The sequence below is a fragment of the Drosophila ananassae genome, assembly GCF_017639315.1.
Source record: "Drosophila ananassae strain 14024-0371.13 chromosome 4 unlocalized genomic scaffold, ASM1763931v2 tig00000061, whole genome shotgun sequence".
Taxonomy (NCBI): Eukaryota; Metazoa; Arthropoda; class Insecta; order Diptera; family Drosophilidae; genus Drosophila; species Drosophila ananassae.
This window is the reverse complement of record NW_025319038.1, coordinates 545,971-560,114: the sequence shown is the minus strand read 5'-3', so window position 1 is coordinate 560,114 and position 14,144 is coordinate 545,971. Positions and strand designations below refer to the sequence as shown.

Here is a 14,144-nt window from a genome sequence, read left to right as displayed (position 1 = left end):
TCAACCCTCTAACTTAAAAAACACCAAAGTTATAGCATTTCCGATCAATCAGTTATATGGCAGCTATAGGATATAGTCTGCCGATCCCGGGCGTTCCGACTTATATACTACCTGCAAGGAAAAAACGGATGTGTGCAAAGTTTCAACTCGATAGCTCCAAAACTGAGAGACTAGTTTGCGTAGAAACCGACAGACAGACAGACAGACGGACAGACAGACAGACGGACATGCTTATATCGACTCAGGAGGTGATCCTGATCAAGAATATATATACTTTATAGGGTCGGAGATGTCTCCTTCACTGCGTTGCACACTTTTGACCAAAATTATAATACCCTCTGCAAGGGTATAATAAGGAAAGGTAACTTCGGGCGGAGTCGAAGCTGATATACCCTTGCAGTTAGGTAGCTGCTTATATTATTATATAGTTATATATCGGATCGTATATAGTCGGACGATCCTAATGAGAGTTTCATTATCAAATAAATTGTCCCATCCTTCTATTCCCATCCTTTCTCTCTTGCCCTCATAAAAAAATTGCCTCGTATGAATCGTACAAATATATTTTTGTTATTTTGGCTTGGTTACTCTGCGGACGAGAGAAAAAAAAAAGTAATCTTATGGATGTTCCCGAAGAGCTGTTGCCCACTTTCGACCAAAAATATAATGCACTTAGCAAGGGTATAAAAAGAAATAAATTACTCAAGGTTTTGGCATTTATATTAGTTTTTATACCCTTGCAGAGGGTATTATAATTTTGGTCAAAAGTGTGCAACGCAGTGAAGGAGACATCTCCGACCCTATAAAGTATATATATTCTTGATCAGGATGACCTCCTGAGTTGATATGAGCATGTCCGTCTGTCCGTCGGTCCGTCTGTCCGTCTGTCTGTCTGTCGGTTTCTACGCAAACTAGTCTCTCAGTTTTGGAGCTATCGAGTTGAAACTTTGCACACACCCTTTTTTCCTTTGCAGGTAGTATATAAGTCGGAACGGCCGGGATCGGTCGACTATATCCTATAGCTGCCATATAACTGATTGATCGGAAATGCCATAACTTTGGTGTTTTTTAAGTTAGAAGGTTGAGACTTTATGCACATGTTATATTTGACCAAAATATGTTATGTACAAAATTTCATAAGGATCGGCCGTTTATATCCTATAGCTGTCATAGAACGATCGGAATTGGCATAACTTTGGTGTTTTTTAAGTTAGAAAGATGGGACTTGGTACAGATTCTATTTTGGGAAAAACAATCTGATTTTCCAAATTTCATAAGGATCGGCCGCCTATATACGATCCGCTATATATTTAATAATATAAGATGCGTGGCGCCACCTACCGGACTGCGACTGAACTGAAAGGGTATATCAACTTCGGCTCCGCCCGAAGTTAGCTTTCCTTTCTTGTTTTTTTTAAGATAGTGCAAAATCCCTTGCCTATTAAGATTGCGATTATTAAAAAAAATATATTTTGGATTAGTAGCATGACAATTCACCTCCTGTTTGAGGGCTTGGGTATTGGAGTATTGGATTACTTTGATACAAAATGGTTGCAGTAATGAAACTAAAGAATTGGAATGGCTTAAAACTATGTTTTTTTTTAAATGTTTTAAATAGAAGTTAAAATAATTTTATGAGATGTGAAGTGAGAACATGCGATTGGTCGGTGGGGAATCGAATGGGTATGAGTGTGACAATTCTTCTAGGAGAAGTTGAAAAATATGGGTGAATATGGGTTGAATATCCCGTTGAGTATGAGTTGTCAAAATTTACGTCATGAAAGTGAAAACTGGAGCCTGCCTGTATATGTATGGAACTTAATTAAATTCGAGTTATAAATATATAAAAATAGCATTATTAGATGGAGTATAACATTGTATCGTAATTTTAATTTATTTAGGTGAAAGCTCCCATATAAAAAATACGCAAGCTCCACAACCTATTATCAGTGAAGGAACAAAGTCGGAATCTGATGGAAATCATATACCTCAATCTTCATCTTCTGCAGTTACTGAAGCAGGGCATAAGAAAGAGAAATCTGTGCTGCAAGCTAAATTAACAAAATTAGCTATACAAATTGGATATGCAGGATCCACAATTGCCGTACTTACTGTTATAATTTTGATTATTCAGTTCTGTATTAAAACTTTCGTAATTGACGATAAACCATGGAAGAACACATATGCTAATAACTTGGTGAAACATTTGATAATTGGAGTCACAGTGTTAGTAGTAGCTGTACCCGAAGGACTTCCGCTGGCCGTTACACTATCACTTGCATACTCAGTAAAGGTTAGTTTTATTGTAAAGTTTATGTTTCGAATATGGCACAATAACATTTTTTTGTTTTAGAAAATGATGAAGGATAATAATCTGGTTAGACATTTGGATGCATGCGAAACCATGGGTAATGCCACTGCCATTTGTTCTGATAAAACGGGCACACTTACAACCAACCGTATGACTGTGGTACAATCATATATCTGCGAAAAACTTTGTAAGGTTTTGCCAACTCTTACGGATATACCACAACATGTGGGTAATTTAATAACAATGGGAATATCTGTAAACTCAGCTTACACTTCCAACATTATGGTAAGTTTCAGTCCTTCTGAATTTAAACCAGAACTTTTTTCTACCTTGGAGCCACGTTTAATATGCCAAATAGTCCGAATTGTTTATGATGTTCCTTTTTTTTTTATTTTACTAAAAAACTATGTCTGAAAATGTCTGATCTATCTAAAAATTTATAGATCCAATATTTTTTTTTGTATACCGAGCCTTTCTGTTCCACAGAAATCGCTGACGGATTTGATTTCACAGTTTAGCGAAGTTTTATGGTTTTTCACCAGTTCAAAAACATTAAAACTTCTCTGCTCAGGGTTGATATCTTGTTAAAAATAATTTCCCAATGTTTTAATAAAAACTTTTCCAATGCGCAGTAATATGTTTTCAATTTTGTCTTATATATTGTATAAGTTTGTTATACCCTTGCATAGGGTATTATAATTTTGGTCAAAAGTGTGCAACGCAGTGAAAGAGACATCTCCAACTTTTATTAATTAAGAGATACATAATTAAAAAACATTTTGTAAAATTAAAAAAAAAATGAAATAAAAAAAAAGTTTTTTAGATAGCCCCACAAAAAGAAATCCGGCGGGGTCAAATCGAACACCGCCGGTACGATGCGGTGCGGTCCTCCCAGTGGGCCACACTATCCTGTCGGTTGTGTGGCCCACGGTTCGCCACTGAACCGTGTTCAAAAAATGATCAGCCAAATGACGAATAGTAATTTCGGAAGGCGTTTTTTTGCCTCTGTACTTTCTTTAATATGCACGCTGCGCTTTCACTATTAAACGCCCATTTTTAATAAACAAAGTCACCATTTCGATACGTTTTTTTGGTGTTAATTTGTTCATGGTTCAAATTGTCCTAATTTTCGGCTCCGAAAAAAAATCCCGAACAGATGTGTAATTGATTTTGTCCTTTGGTATTGGAGTTTGGTCTGCCAGAACGTTAAAACGTTAAAATATTAGGCGAGAGTGAGAGTCCGCCCTAGATAATAGGCTGAGTGAAAGATACTAAAGATAATGCCCATTGACCAACAATAACGATAATGGCAACAGATAAAGTAAACTTATGTTTTATTTACAAATCTATAAAGTTCTGCAAATTTTAATAATAAAAAGTCGTCAGTTTGTCAAAAAAATAAATTAACTTATAAAATAAATACAAAAAGAATGACTCTGCATTCTTTCACAACAAGATCTTTAACAAAAGGATCTAATCAAACACTTGGGAAATTAAATTTTACAAGGTGTCACCTCTGAGCCCTGATTTTTAATATGATTTATGGTTTGACAAAAGACGATAAATCTTGTGTCACTGCTGAAATTTTCGACAGAATTGTATACAACTATGGCTTGCACACATATATAATTTATATCTATTTTTTATTTGGCTTGATAATAATAAAAAAAAAAACAAGAAAGGAAACCCTTGCATATATATACCCTGAAATCTGTATCATGTTCCATTGTTGGGCGAAGCAGCCACCAAATATTCATTTTAAATAATCATAAAATGCTTAGCTGCAGCTCTTGTTATCAGCATGTATACTTCTCTGTCTTTTCTCCCAGTTTCGCATGCGCTTTATTGTTATTTGTAGCGTATGCGCTTTGGGAAGCTTTGGTAGAGCTCCTGCGCAAGCTCTTTGGTTTTGTTTGTTATGATTTGGAATTGATTGGAGCAACATAGATTAGGGTTAAATTGAACCCAAATAAAAGTATTGAAAATCTCATTTGAAACGCGTCTATTTATTTGGCTGCTATTAAAAACTATTAATAGCATAACATTTGGTGACCCCGACACGATTTCTGCCCGGGTGATTATTGTGATCACCATTAAAAGTGCCAAGAAAACGCCCTTGTTGTTATAAGTTGCATTTTAATTGAATAATGGAGTCTGGAGCTGAGACTATTGGAGCTGCTGATTGATGTGCAAGTGGACATGCAGGCGGAGGTTTCCAAACGCTCCATGAGAATCGCTGCCCACTAAACACTTCTCGACGGTGATGTTATACTGATCAAGAATATATACACCTTATAGGGTCGGCGATGTCTCTTTTACAGCGTTGCACTCTTTTGACCAAAATTATAATACCCTCTGCAAAAGTATACAAATATTTTCTGACCACACTTATAGCTTTGAGCGTTTATGAATTGGATTTTACAGTTTCTTGGTTTTATTTAATGACAAAGTTATTGGGGTAACGTTTCGTATAATTAGGGTGGGTATAAAATTGTTTTTTTTTTTAATCGATATATCGCATCGCTCAATTAGTTCCCGGCCCGACATATAAGGATAGATATTTTTTATACCCTTGCAGAGGGTATTATAATTTTGGTCAAAAGTGTGCAACGCAGTGAAGGAGACATCTCCGACCCTATAAAGTATATATATTCTTGATCAGGATCACCTCCTGAGTCGATATGAGCATGTCCGTCTGTCTGTCTGTCTGTCTGTCTGTCTGTCTGTCTGTCTGTCTGTCTGTCTGTCTGTCTGTCTGTCTGTCTGTCTGTCTGTCTGTCTGTCTGTCTGTCGGTCTGTCTGTCTGTCTGTCTGTCTGTCTGTCTGTCTGTCTGTCTGTCTGTCTGTCTGTCTGTCTGTCTGTCTGTCTGTCTGTCTGTCTGTCTGTCTGTCTGTCTGTCTGTCTGTCTGTCTGTCTGTCTGTCTGTTTCTACGCAAACTAGTCTCTCAGTTTTAAAGCTATCGAGTTGAAACTTTGCACACACCCTTCTTTCCTTTGCAGGCAGTACATAAATCGGAACGGCCGGGATCGGTCGACTATATCCTATAGCTGCCATATACCTGATTGATCGGAAATGCCATAACTTTGGTGTTTTTTAAGTTAGAGGGTTGGGACTTTCCACACATGTTATGTTTGACCAAAATATCTTATGCACAAAATTTCATAAGGATCGGCCGACTATATCCTATAGCTGTCATAGAACGATCGAAATTGGTATAACTTTGGTGTTTTTTAAGTTAGAAAGATGGGATTTGGTACAGATTCTATTTTGGGAAAAACAATCTGATTTGTCGAATTTCATAAGGATCGGCAGACTATATCCTATAGCTGCCATATAACTGATTGATCGGAACTCGCTGTAACTTCGTTGTTTTTCAAGTTAGAAGGATGAGAGTTTCAATGGATTCCTCTTTTGGCAAAATAATTCGATATGCCAAATTTCATAAGGATCGGCCAACTATATACGATCCGCTATGTATCTAATAATATAAGATGCGTGGCGCTACCTAGCGGACTGCGCTTCAACTGCAAGGGTATATAAACTTCGGTTCCGCCCGAAGTTAGCTTTCCTTTCTTGTTTTAATATATAGCAAATATAGATATTTTTTATCGAAAGTGTCGATTATCATAAGCTCTGTGTAAAAATTCTACAACTCTGTGACCAGGAGCTTTTAGTTTACAAATTTTTAAGTGATACAACCTTTGGGTTTTTTCACAATATGGAAAAAAATGAGTTTCGTGTCCTAATTAAGCACTGTTTTTTGATCGGAAAAAATACAGTAGAAGCAAAAATTTGGCTTGATAAACATTGCCCAGATTCTTCTCCGGGAAAATCAACCATCAAAGATTGGTAAAATGAATTTAAACGTGGTCGTGTGGACACCGAAGACGCTAAACGCAGTGTTCGCCCACAAACAGCAGTTACGCCAGAAAAAGTGGCAAAAATCCGAAAAATGGTATTGGCTGATCGCAAATTGAAATTAAAGGAGATAGCTGATGCCTCAAAGATATCGGAAGGCAGTGTGTTTACGATATTACATGAACATTTGGATATGAGAAAGCTCTGCTCAAAGTGGGTGCCCCGATTGCTAACACCGGACCAAAAGCAACAATGCATCGATGCTTCCGAGACGTGTTTAAGCATGTTGAAGCGCAATAGGACCGATTTGTTTCGCCGTAACCATGGATGAAACCTGGATACACCACAGTACTCCAGAATCCAGTCGTCAGTCTTCTGAGTGGGTGGTGGCCGGTGAAAGCCCTCCGAAGCGTCCCAAAACACAAATATCGGCGGGTAAGGTTATGGCTTCTGTATTTTGGGATGCACATGGGATTTTATTTATAGACTACCTGAAAAAAGGTAAAACAATAAACAGCGAATATTATATAAAACTGCTGGATCGACTGGAGCGCGTTATCAAGGAAAAACGTCCACATATGGCAAAGAAGAAACCACTGTTTCATCAGGATCACCGTGCCACAAGTCTATGGAAACAATGGTAAAATTGAGTGAATTGAGGTTCGAACTTCTGCCGCATCCACCCTATTTTCAAGATATGGCCCCCAGTGACTACTGGCTTTTTTCAGATCTCAAAAAGCACCTCCAAGGCAAGAGATATCGATCAAATGAGGAGGTGATTGTCGATACTGAGACCTATTTTGAGGGTAAAAGTTCATCTTTCTACAAAAATGGCATAGAAAGGTTAGAGAAGCGCTGGACTGAGTGTATAGCCGTAGATGGAAACTATATTGATGAATAAAAAAAATAAAAAAAAACAAGAAAGGAAAGATATCTTCGGGCGGAGCCGAAGTTGATATACCCTTGCAGTTGTGCCATTTCTGATCGTTCAGTTATATGGCGGCTATTGGATATAGTTGGCCGATCCCTATGAAATTTGTCAAATAAGATTATTTTGCCCAAAATGGAAACTTTACCAAGTCCCATCTTTCTAACTTAAAAAACATCAAAGTTATGCCAATTCCGATCGATCTATGACAGCTATAGGATGTAGTCGGCCGATCCTTATGAAATTTTGTAGACAAGATGTGTGGAAAGTCTCAACCCTCCAACTTAAAAAACACCAATGTTATGACATTTCCGATCAATCAGTTATATGGCAGCTATAGGATATAGTCGACCGATCCCGGCCGTTCCGACTTATATACTGCCTGCAAGGAAAAAAAGAATGTGTGCAAAGTTTCAACTAGATAGCTCCAAAACTGAGAGACTACTTTTCGTAGAAACCGACAGACAGTCAGACAGACAGACCGACAGACAGACAGACAGACAGACGGACATGCTCATATCGACTCAGGAGGTGATCCTGATCAAGAATAGGTGATCCTGATCAAGTTATAGGGTCGGAGATGTCTCCTTCCCTGCGTTTTACACTTTTGACCAAAATTATAATACCCTCTGCAAGGGTATAAAAAGTGTTTTCTCTTGTTAGGCCGGGAACTTATTGAGCGATGTGATAATTCAAAATGGTTTGAAGAAAGTATTTGAATTAAATCTGGATCATTAATATGTTTTGTTGGAAAAAATAATTGTAAAAATGTAAATTGAAGAAATTGAATGAAATTGATTGATTAATTGTATTGTTAATATATAATGTATATCTTTTTTTTTTCCTAATAGCCTGGACAAAACGCGGGAGATCTACCAATCCAAGTCGGCAACAAAACAGAATGTGCGCTGCTAGGATTTGTTCAGGGATTAGGTGTTAAATACCAGTCCATTCGTGACGAAATTCCTGAGGATAAGTTTACGCGCGTCTATACTTTCAACTCTGTACGCAAAAGTATGGGCACTGTTATACGGCGTCCTAACGGGGGATTTCGATTGTACACCAAAGGAGCATCAGAAATAATTATGAAAAAGTAAGTAAATAAAAAATCAAGAAAGGAAGGCTAACTTCGGACAGAGCCGAAGTTAATATACGCCTGCATTTAAAGTGTTTACAATTGTTTACAACTTTGTTTAAAAGAGCCAAAGCTCTAGAAAGAGTGATCTCATTCTAAATCGGTTGAAATCTTTGAAAGATGAAAGAGACAAAGATGATAAGTTTTTACTTTAACGGAATAAGCGAAATCAGTTAGATTAAAGTCACCAAGAATCATTAATTTGTCACTATAGGACATACCATTAAATATCGACTGAATTGCAGAGAAATGTTAGTAGTATGTAGAAGGTTCGGGTGTCGGTGGAATATAAGAAAAAGTAATAAACTACGATTTAGCGGCAAAATGATTTAAACGCAAAGAATTTCAAAATCCCCAAACTCGTGCCACTTCACCTCTTCAGAAGCAAAATTGAATTCTTTAGAGATTAAGACTCCTCTTCTCCTTCGCAGAAGTCGGTAGTGTCGAAAACTGGTGTACCTATCTAAAAGACCTAAAGATCTTCGGTTTCAGTTAAGACTACAACATGTGATGCAAATGAAGAACTATTAGAATATTTTGGGAACCTTACTGCGTAAACCTCTGTAAATCAAAGAGTGAGAGAGTTAGTAAGTTTTTTAAAGAAAATTACGATTGGGCAGATGATGGATGTTTCTCTCCAACAATCTTAGTATTTTTTTTCTTAACCGTACTGTCCGGTTTTCTTGTACGAATATGTTCTCCAACCAGAAGCCGGGCAAACAGACATCTAAAACATCGGCAATAGCACAAGTATATTGAAAGATTTTTTATCGAGCTGTCTCTGCATATGTATAGCCCATCTCCCACCCAACCCTGCCGGCTCAAATATAGGGAATAATTCTGAGAGTAAGGATAGAGTAAAATAAAACGGGGTGTTGCACAAATTTTTTTTTATTTTTTTTATGTATGTAGAAATTTTATTCTTATGATTAGCGCACTGCTACGCAAATGGCAGCTTAATCTAATCGTCTTTAACAATTTCATAATAAAACTACGTCTAAGAGATGCTTAGGGCAAGATGTGATTACATGGATGGAAATCGAATGTGGTTGATGGAATTATTATGTCAAGATCCGGTCTGGTAGGTCTTGAGGGTGGAATCATTTTAGTCTTCTCCTTACCCGATTTCTTGGATCGGCGCTGCTAATAGCAGCGGTGCCAAGCTTTTTGGCTAGGCTGTTAGGGTGATCATTTAGACGTTGCATATATTTTTGAGAAAGATTTTGCAACTTGTCTCCGATTTTGGGCACGTTGACAATACGTTCAATGTCTCTGGTTCGGATGGACCACGGAGCTCCAGAGATCCGTCCAAGGGTTTTTGCTTGCAAAACCCGGATTTTATTATACCCCTGCAGAGTTCATGGCCCATTGGTGTAACGCATCCAGATATTCTTGCAAAGCAAATGTGGCAGCCAAGATACTGGTACTTTTAGTTATGACCGCAGTATCATCAGCATATGTCGCAATTAGAACATCTTATTCGTTTACTTTAGTTATAGGATTTGGGTAGGCATATCTGACGTATATATTGAGTAAAAAGTAGGAACAAGGACGCTACCTTGGGGAACTCTGGCAGAGATCGGTTCGGTGGACGACTTGTATCCATCAACAGATACATGGAAAGTGTGATCTTCCAGAAAGCATTTTACAAGCTGGAACATTTGTGGTGTAAAAAGACTTTTGGCCCAGGGTGCCACACTCTGTCAAAAGCCTGTTGAATATCGGGAAAGGCAGCAACTGCATACTTCTTCTCTAAGGTTTCGAAACCAAAGTAACTCTGTGTAATTGCTCAGGAGTTCCATGTTGAAGACGAAAGCCGAAAGCCGAAAGCAGTGGAATTCCGGAATCGCACTGGTGACCGTCTTGTCAGAAAGTAGTCTGTTCAGGATCAGTCTTTCCATGATTTTTCCCAGAGATGGTAGTAGGCTAATGGGCTTGGTAAGAGTCTACGTCAGTTAGCGACTTTCCAGGTTTTGGGATAATATGTATATTCGCCGATTTCCAAACTTTCGGGAAGTATCCAATAGTTAGTACGCTGATGAACAACATCACCAGAAATTGCAAGGCTTGATTCGGTAAAATTCGAATCAACCTGTTGTCCAAAAGGTCTTCAACGGGGGTTTTCTTTGGCGAAAGTTTACGTACAAGATCTTTCACCTCTGTCAGTAAGACAGAGTTAGCAGGCAGGCTCATTTGAAATAGAGATTCCAGAAATTTTTCAACTTGTTGACGTATGCTTTCTGGCTAATAATCGTATGGCTTGAATTTGTGTTTAGCAAATAACCTAAAGCTTAATGGATCGAAATGTAAACTTATGTCTTTTTACCGATCTAGTCCTCACCAGGCTATGTACTTTTTCTATGGGAACGCCTTAGAACGATTAACTCAGGTTAACGATCTAGGTGTCCTATTAGATTTGAAACTTAAATTTACCGACCATGTATCTACCATGGTTAATAAAGCTATGGGTGTGCTTGGTTTTATTAAAAGATGGTCAAAAGAATTTAATGACTCGTACATAACTAAAACTAAACTACTAAAACTACATCAGATCGTGTGTCTGGAATCCTCAATATGGAGTACACCAAGATCTGTACAAATCTGTACAAAAAAACTTCCTTACTTTTGCTCTTAGGGGACTTAATTGGGATGCAAATCTTTACCTCCCCTCTTATCATAGTAGACTTTTACTAATCAACTTACCATCATTAACAAATCGTAGAACGATGCTGGGTGTCATGTTTCTATATAATCTTATTTATGGAAATATAGACAGCCAGCATTTACTAACACGCTTAAATTTTAACATTCCTAGTAGAAGGACTAGAAACTTTCGTCCTCTACTCCTCAGCCATTGTAGTTCGACATATGCCCAACACGATCCGTTCAGGGTATTATGTTCGGACTACAATGGTCTCTACCACATCTTGTCACTTTGCTCTACTAACAATCTTAAATCGCTTATATTAACCGCCTTATCTGTGCAACACTCTTCCTCGTAATATCTTTCTCCTAATCCTCGCTTATCTATCTCGGATCTATTCCCGCGATTCGAGCCGTACGTTACGCGGCAGCGTCCCTCGGTCGGTTGGACGGGAGGTGGGCTGTACGTATGCAGTGGGAACCGCGCAAAAAAAAAAAACGTAGCCTTTTCTAGGCTCGTACGACACCAATCATCTGAGGGATTTCTAATGGCTGATTTTAGAGTGGGCTGAGTTTTGTACCGTTTTGTGATACGCCACAGTGAGTAGTTACGATGGTCGTTCAATAAGTCCTTAGAAAATCCGAGTGATGGCGCTCGTAGTGTCGGTAAAGATTTTTTTTGTAAGTACCACTATCGATTGGAAAGCTGTCCAAATTTCAGTTTGATCGATAACTTAGGTAAATTTTTATCGTCGATAAAAAAAATATACGTGTTTGTAACAATGGATAAAAGCGAGTTCAGGGCTGACATCAAACATATCCATTTGAAAGGCTTAAGTCAGAAGGATATCAAAGCCGAATTGGATGCAGTTCATGGCACATCTGCACCTGTGTTTGCGACGGTTTACAACTGGGTGAACGAATTTAAACGTCGCCGTTCATCCACAGAAGATGAACATCGTTCAGGACGTCCAGTTGAGGTGGCTACTCCTGCAATTATCGACAAAATCCACGATCTGATTTTGGGCGATCGGCGAATCAAAGTGCGCGAATTAGTTGAGGCCACAGGCATATCATAAGGGACAGTCGCTTCAATTTTGAATGAAAAATTGAATGTGAAAAAAATTTCGGCAAGATGGGTGCCGCGCAGATGTTTGCTCACAGATGAGAATAAGCGCAATCGTGTAGTGGACTCTAAGGTTATGTTGGCGCTCTTTTATGGCAATCAGGCCGAATTTCTTCGTCGATATGTCACTGTAGACGAAACCTGGATACATTACTAGATACATTACTCCAGATACATTACTCCAGAAACAAAGAGACATTCATCACAGTGGATTTTCAAGGGTGAACGGGCTCAGAAGAAGGCAAAAACTGTGCCATCGCCTGGCAAGATGATGGCCACGGTTTTTTGGGATTCGCAGGGCATCATTTTTACTGACTACTTGGAAAAAGGGAAAACAATAACAGGAGCGTATTAAGCGTCGTTATTGCAACGGTTGAGCGAGGAAATTAAAGAGAAACGACCCCATCTGAACAAGAAAAAAGTCCTCTTGCATCAGGACAATGCGCGGACAATTGAGGAATTTAAAATGGAATAGTTGCAGCATCCTCCTTAATCACCAGATTTGGCCCCTAGTGACTATTTTCTTTTCCTCAATCTGAAGAAATGGCTTGGGAACGACGGTTCGCTTCCAAAGAAGGCGTCATTGCTCAAACAAATGAGTATTTTTAAGAGCTTCCGAAATCCTATTTTTTGGACGGGATAAAAATGTTGGAAAAACGATTGGCAAAGTGTGTAGAGCTAAAAAGGCTAAAACTATGTTGAAAAAATAAAAAATTTCTGCAAAAAAAAATGTTTTTATATCTTTTTCTAAAGACTTATTGAACGACCCTCTTAGAACTAGCGTCTGTGTCCAGGTTTTCCAAAAGTCGGTCTATAGAATCTTGTTTTCTCTTGGCGAGCACCTTGCTTAGACAGTTAGCCAGTCGATGATATATCTGATGGATTCGGATGTCTCCCGTTCTTGTATATTTTTTTCTGACTCTTCGCTTTAGATTAAGGAGCGCACCAATTCTATGTGGTAGGTGGGGATGTCTAGAAGTATCTGTAGTTCGGTGAATGCTGGGTACAGCTATCTCAGCAGCCTGGTTTATAATGCGCATGAAAGTGCTGATGGCATTGTCAATGTCAGAAGGTTCCTGGATTTGTATGTCGCCCAGCTGTTCTAGGTGGGCTTTAAAAGGCTTTATATTAACGCCTCTGGCAAGAAGCCGTGAGCGCTGTGGATTTTTCACAGGTGTAGAATGGAGCTTGGCTAGAATAGGAGTGTGGTCCGAGGAGAGCTCATGGAGTGTTCTCACTTGAAGCCTGTTCATAGCGAATCCATGGATTATGAAGAAATCAAGCGCTGAAGGTGTTAACAGAGGGTTATATGAGTAAAAAGTGGGTTCACCCGTGGCAAGTACTTGATAACGGCCATTTGCAATGGCTTCTTGCAACTTCTTTCCCCTTTTACAGGCTCGTGAATTTCCCCACCATCCATGTTTGGCGTTATAATCACCGCCAGCAATGAACTTGCCTCCAAATTCGGTCAGCAAGGATTCAAATTCTGATTGTATCCATGTTTCCGTTGGAGGTAGGTATATCGCCGCTAATGTGACATTCCCTGCCCAAGTCTGTAATTGTACTCTCGCTATCTGTCTGTCATTGCTAGAGGTAGGGGGCAGGGGATAGTGGCTTAGAGAATCCTTTATAATGACTGCAGATCCACCCCTGTTGTTGCCAATGGGGTGATAAACCTGGCAAGTAGCGCTGACCAGCACACATGTGAGTTTCCGTAGCAAGCATTATGCCTATGTTATGAGTGCTAAGGAATAATCGAAGCTCTTCAGAAACTCTGACTAATCCAAGAGCGTTCCACAATCCGATATTTTTTGTTAGTTTAATCATTTCGGCAAACGCGCAACGAGAACCTGAACCAGCTCTCTGAAAGCTTTGTTGGACTCTGCATTTTCCTGCATCAGCTTAAATAGAGTGTCCAGTTTGGTATTGATGTCGCGGATGGCATTATCTATTACTGTGAACTTATGGCTGAGCCTAGGGTCAGAAGAAGAGCTACAGTCACTTTGCAAGATTGCGCCAGTCCTTGGCTGTATATCCTTGGCTCGAGCTACATCAGCATACGATATATTCGTTCTTAAGGCTTCAGAAGGTATGAATTCACGAGAGACACGTCGTGGATCATTGGTTATCGGGAGTCTAGC

The 14,144-nt window shown here is 39.0% G+C and overlaps 1 protein-coding gene across 13 annotated transcripts in view; it reads left to right on the top strand.

The window, feature by feature from the left end:
* LOC6504364 (plasma membrane calcium-transporting ATPase 1) overlaps nt 1-14,144 on the top strand; it is a 177,961-nt gene that overhangs the window by 27,557 nt on the left and 136,260 nt on the right. For all 13 annotated transcript variants that reach the window (XM_044717754.1, XM_032455767.2, XM_032455769.2 and 10 more), the window contains 3 exons: nt 1,902-2,293; nt 2,354-2,596; nt 7,951-8,192. In XM_044717754.1, coding sequence (XP_044573689.1) covers nt 1,902-2,293; nt 2,354-2,596; nt 7,951-8,192 — 877 coding nt within the window. The remainder of the gene's footprint in view (nt 1-1,901; nt 2,294-2,353; nt 2,597-7,950; nt 8,193-14,144) is intronic.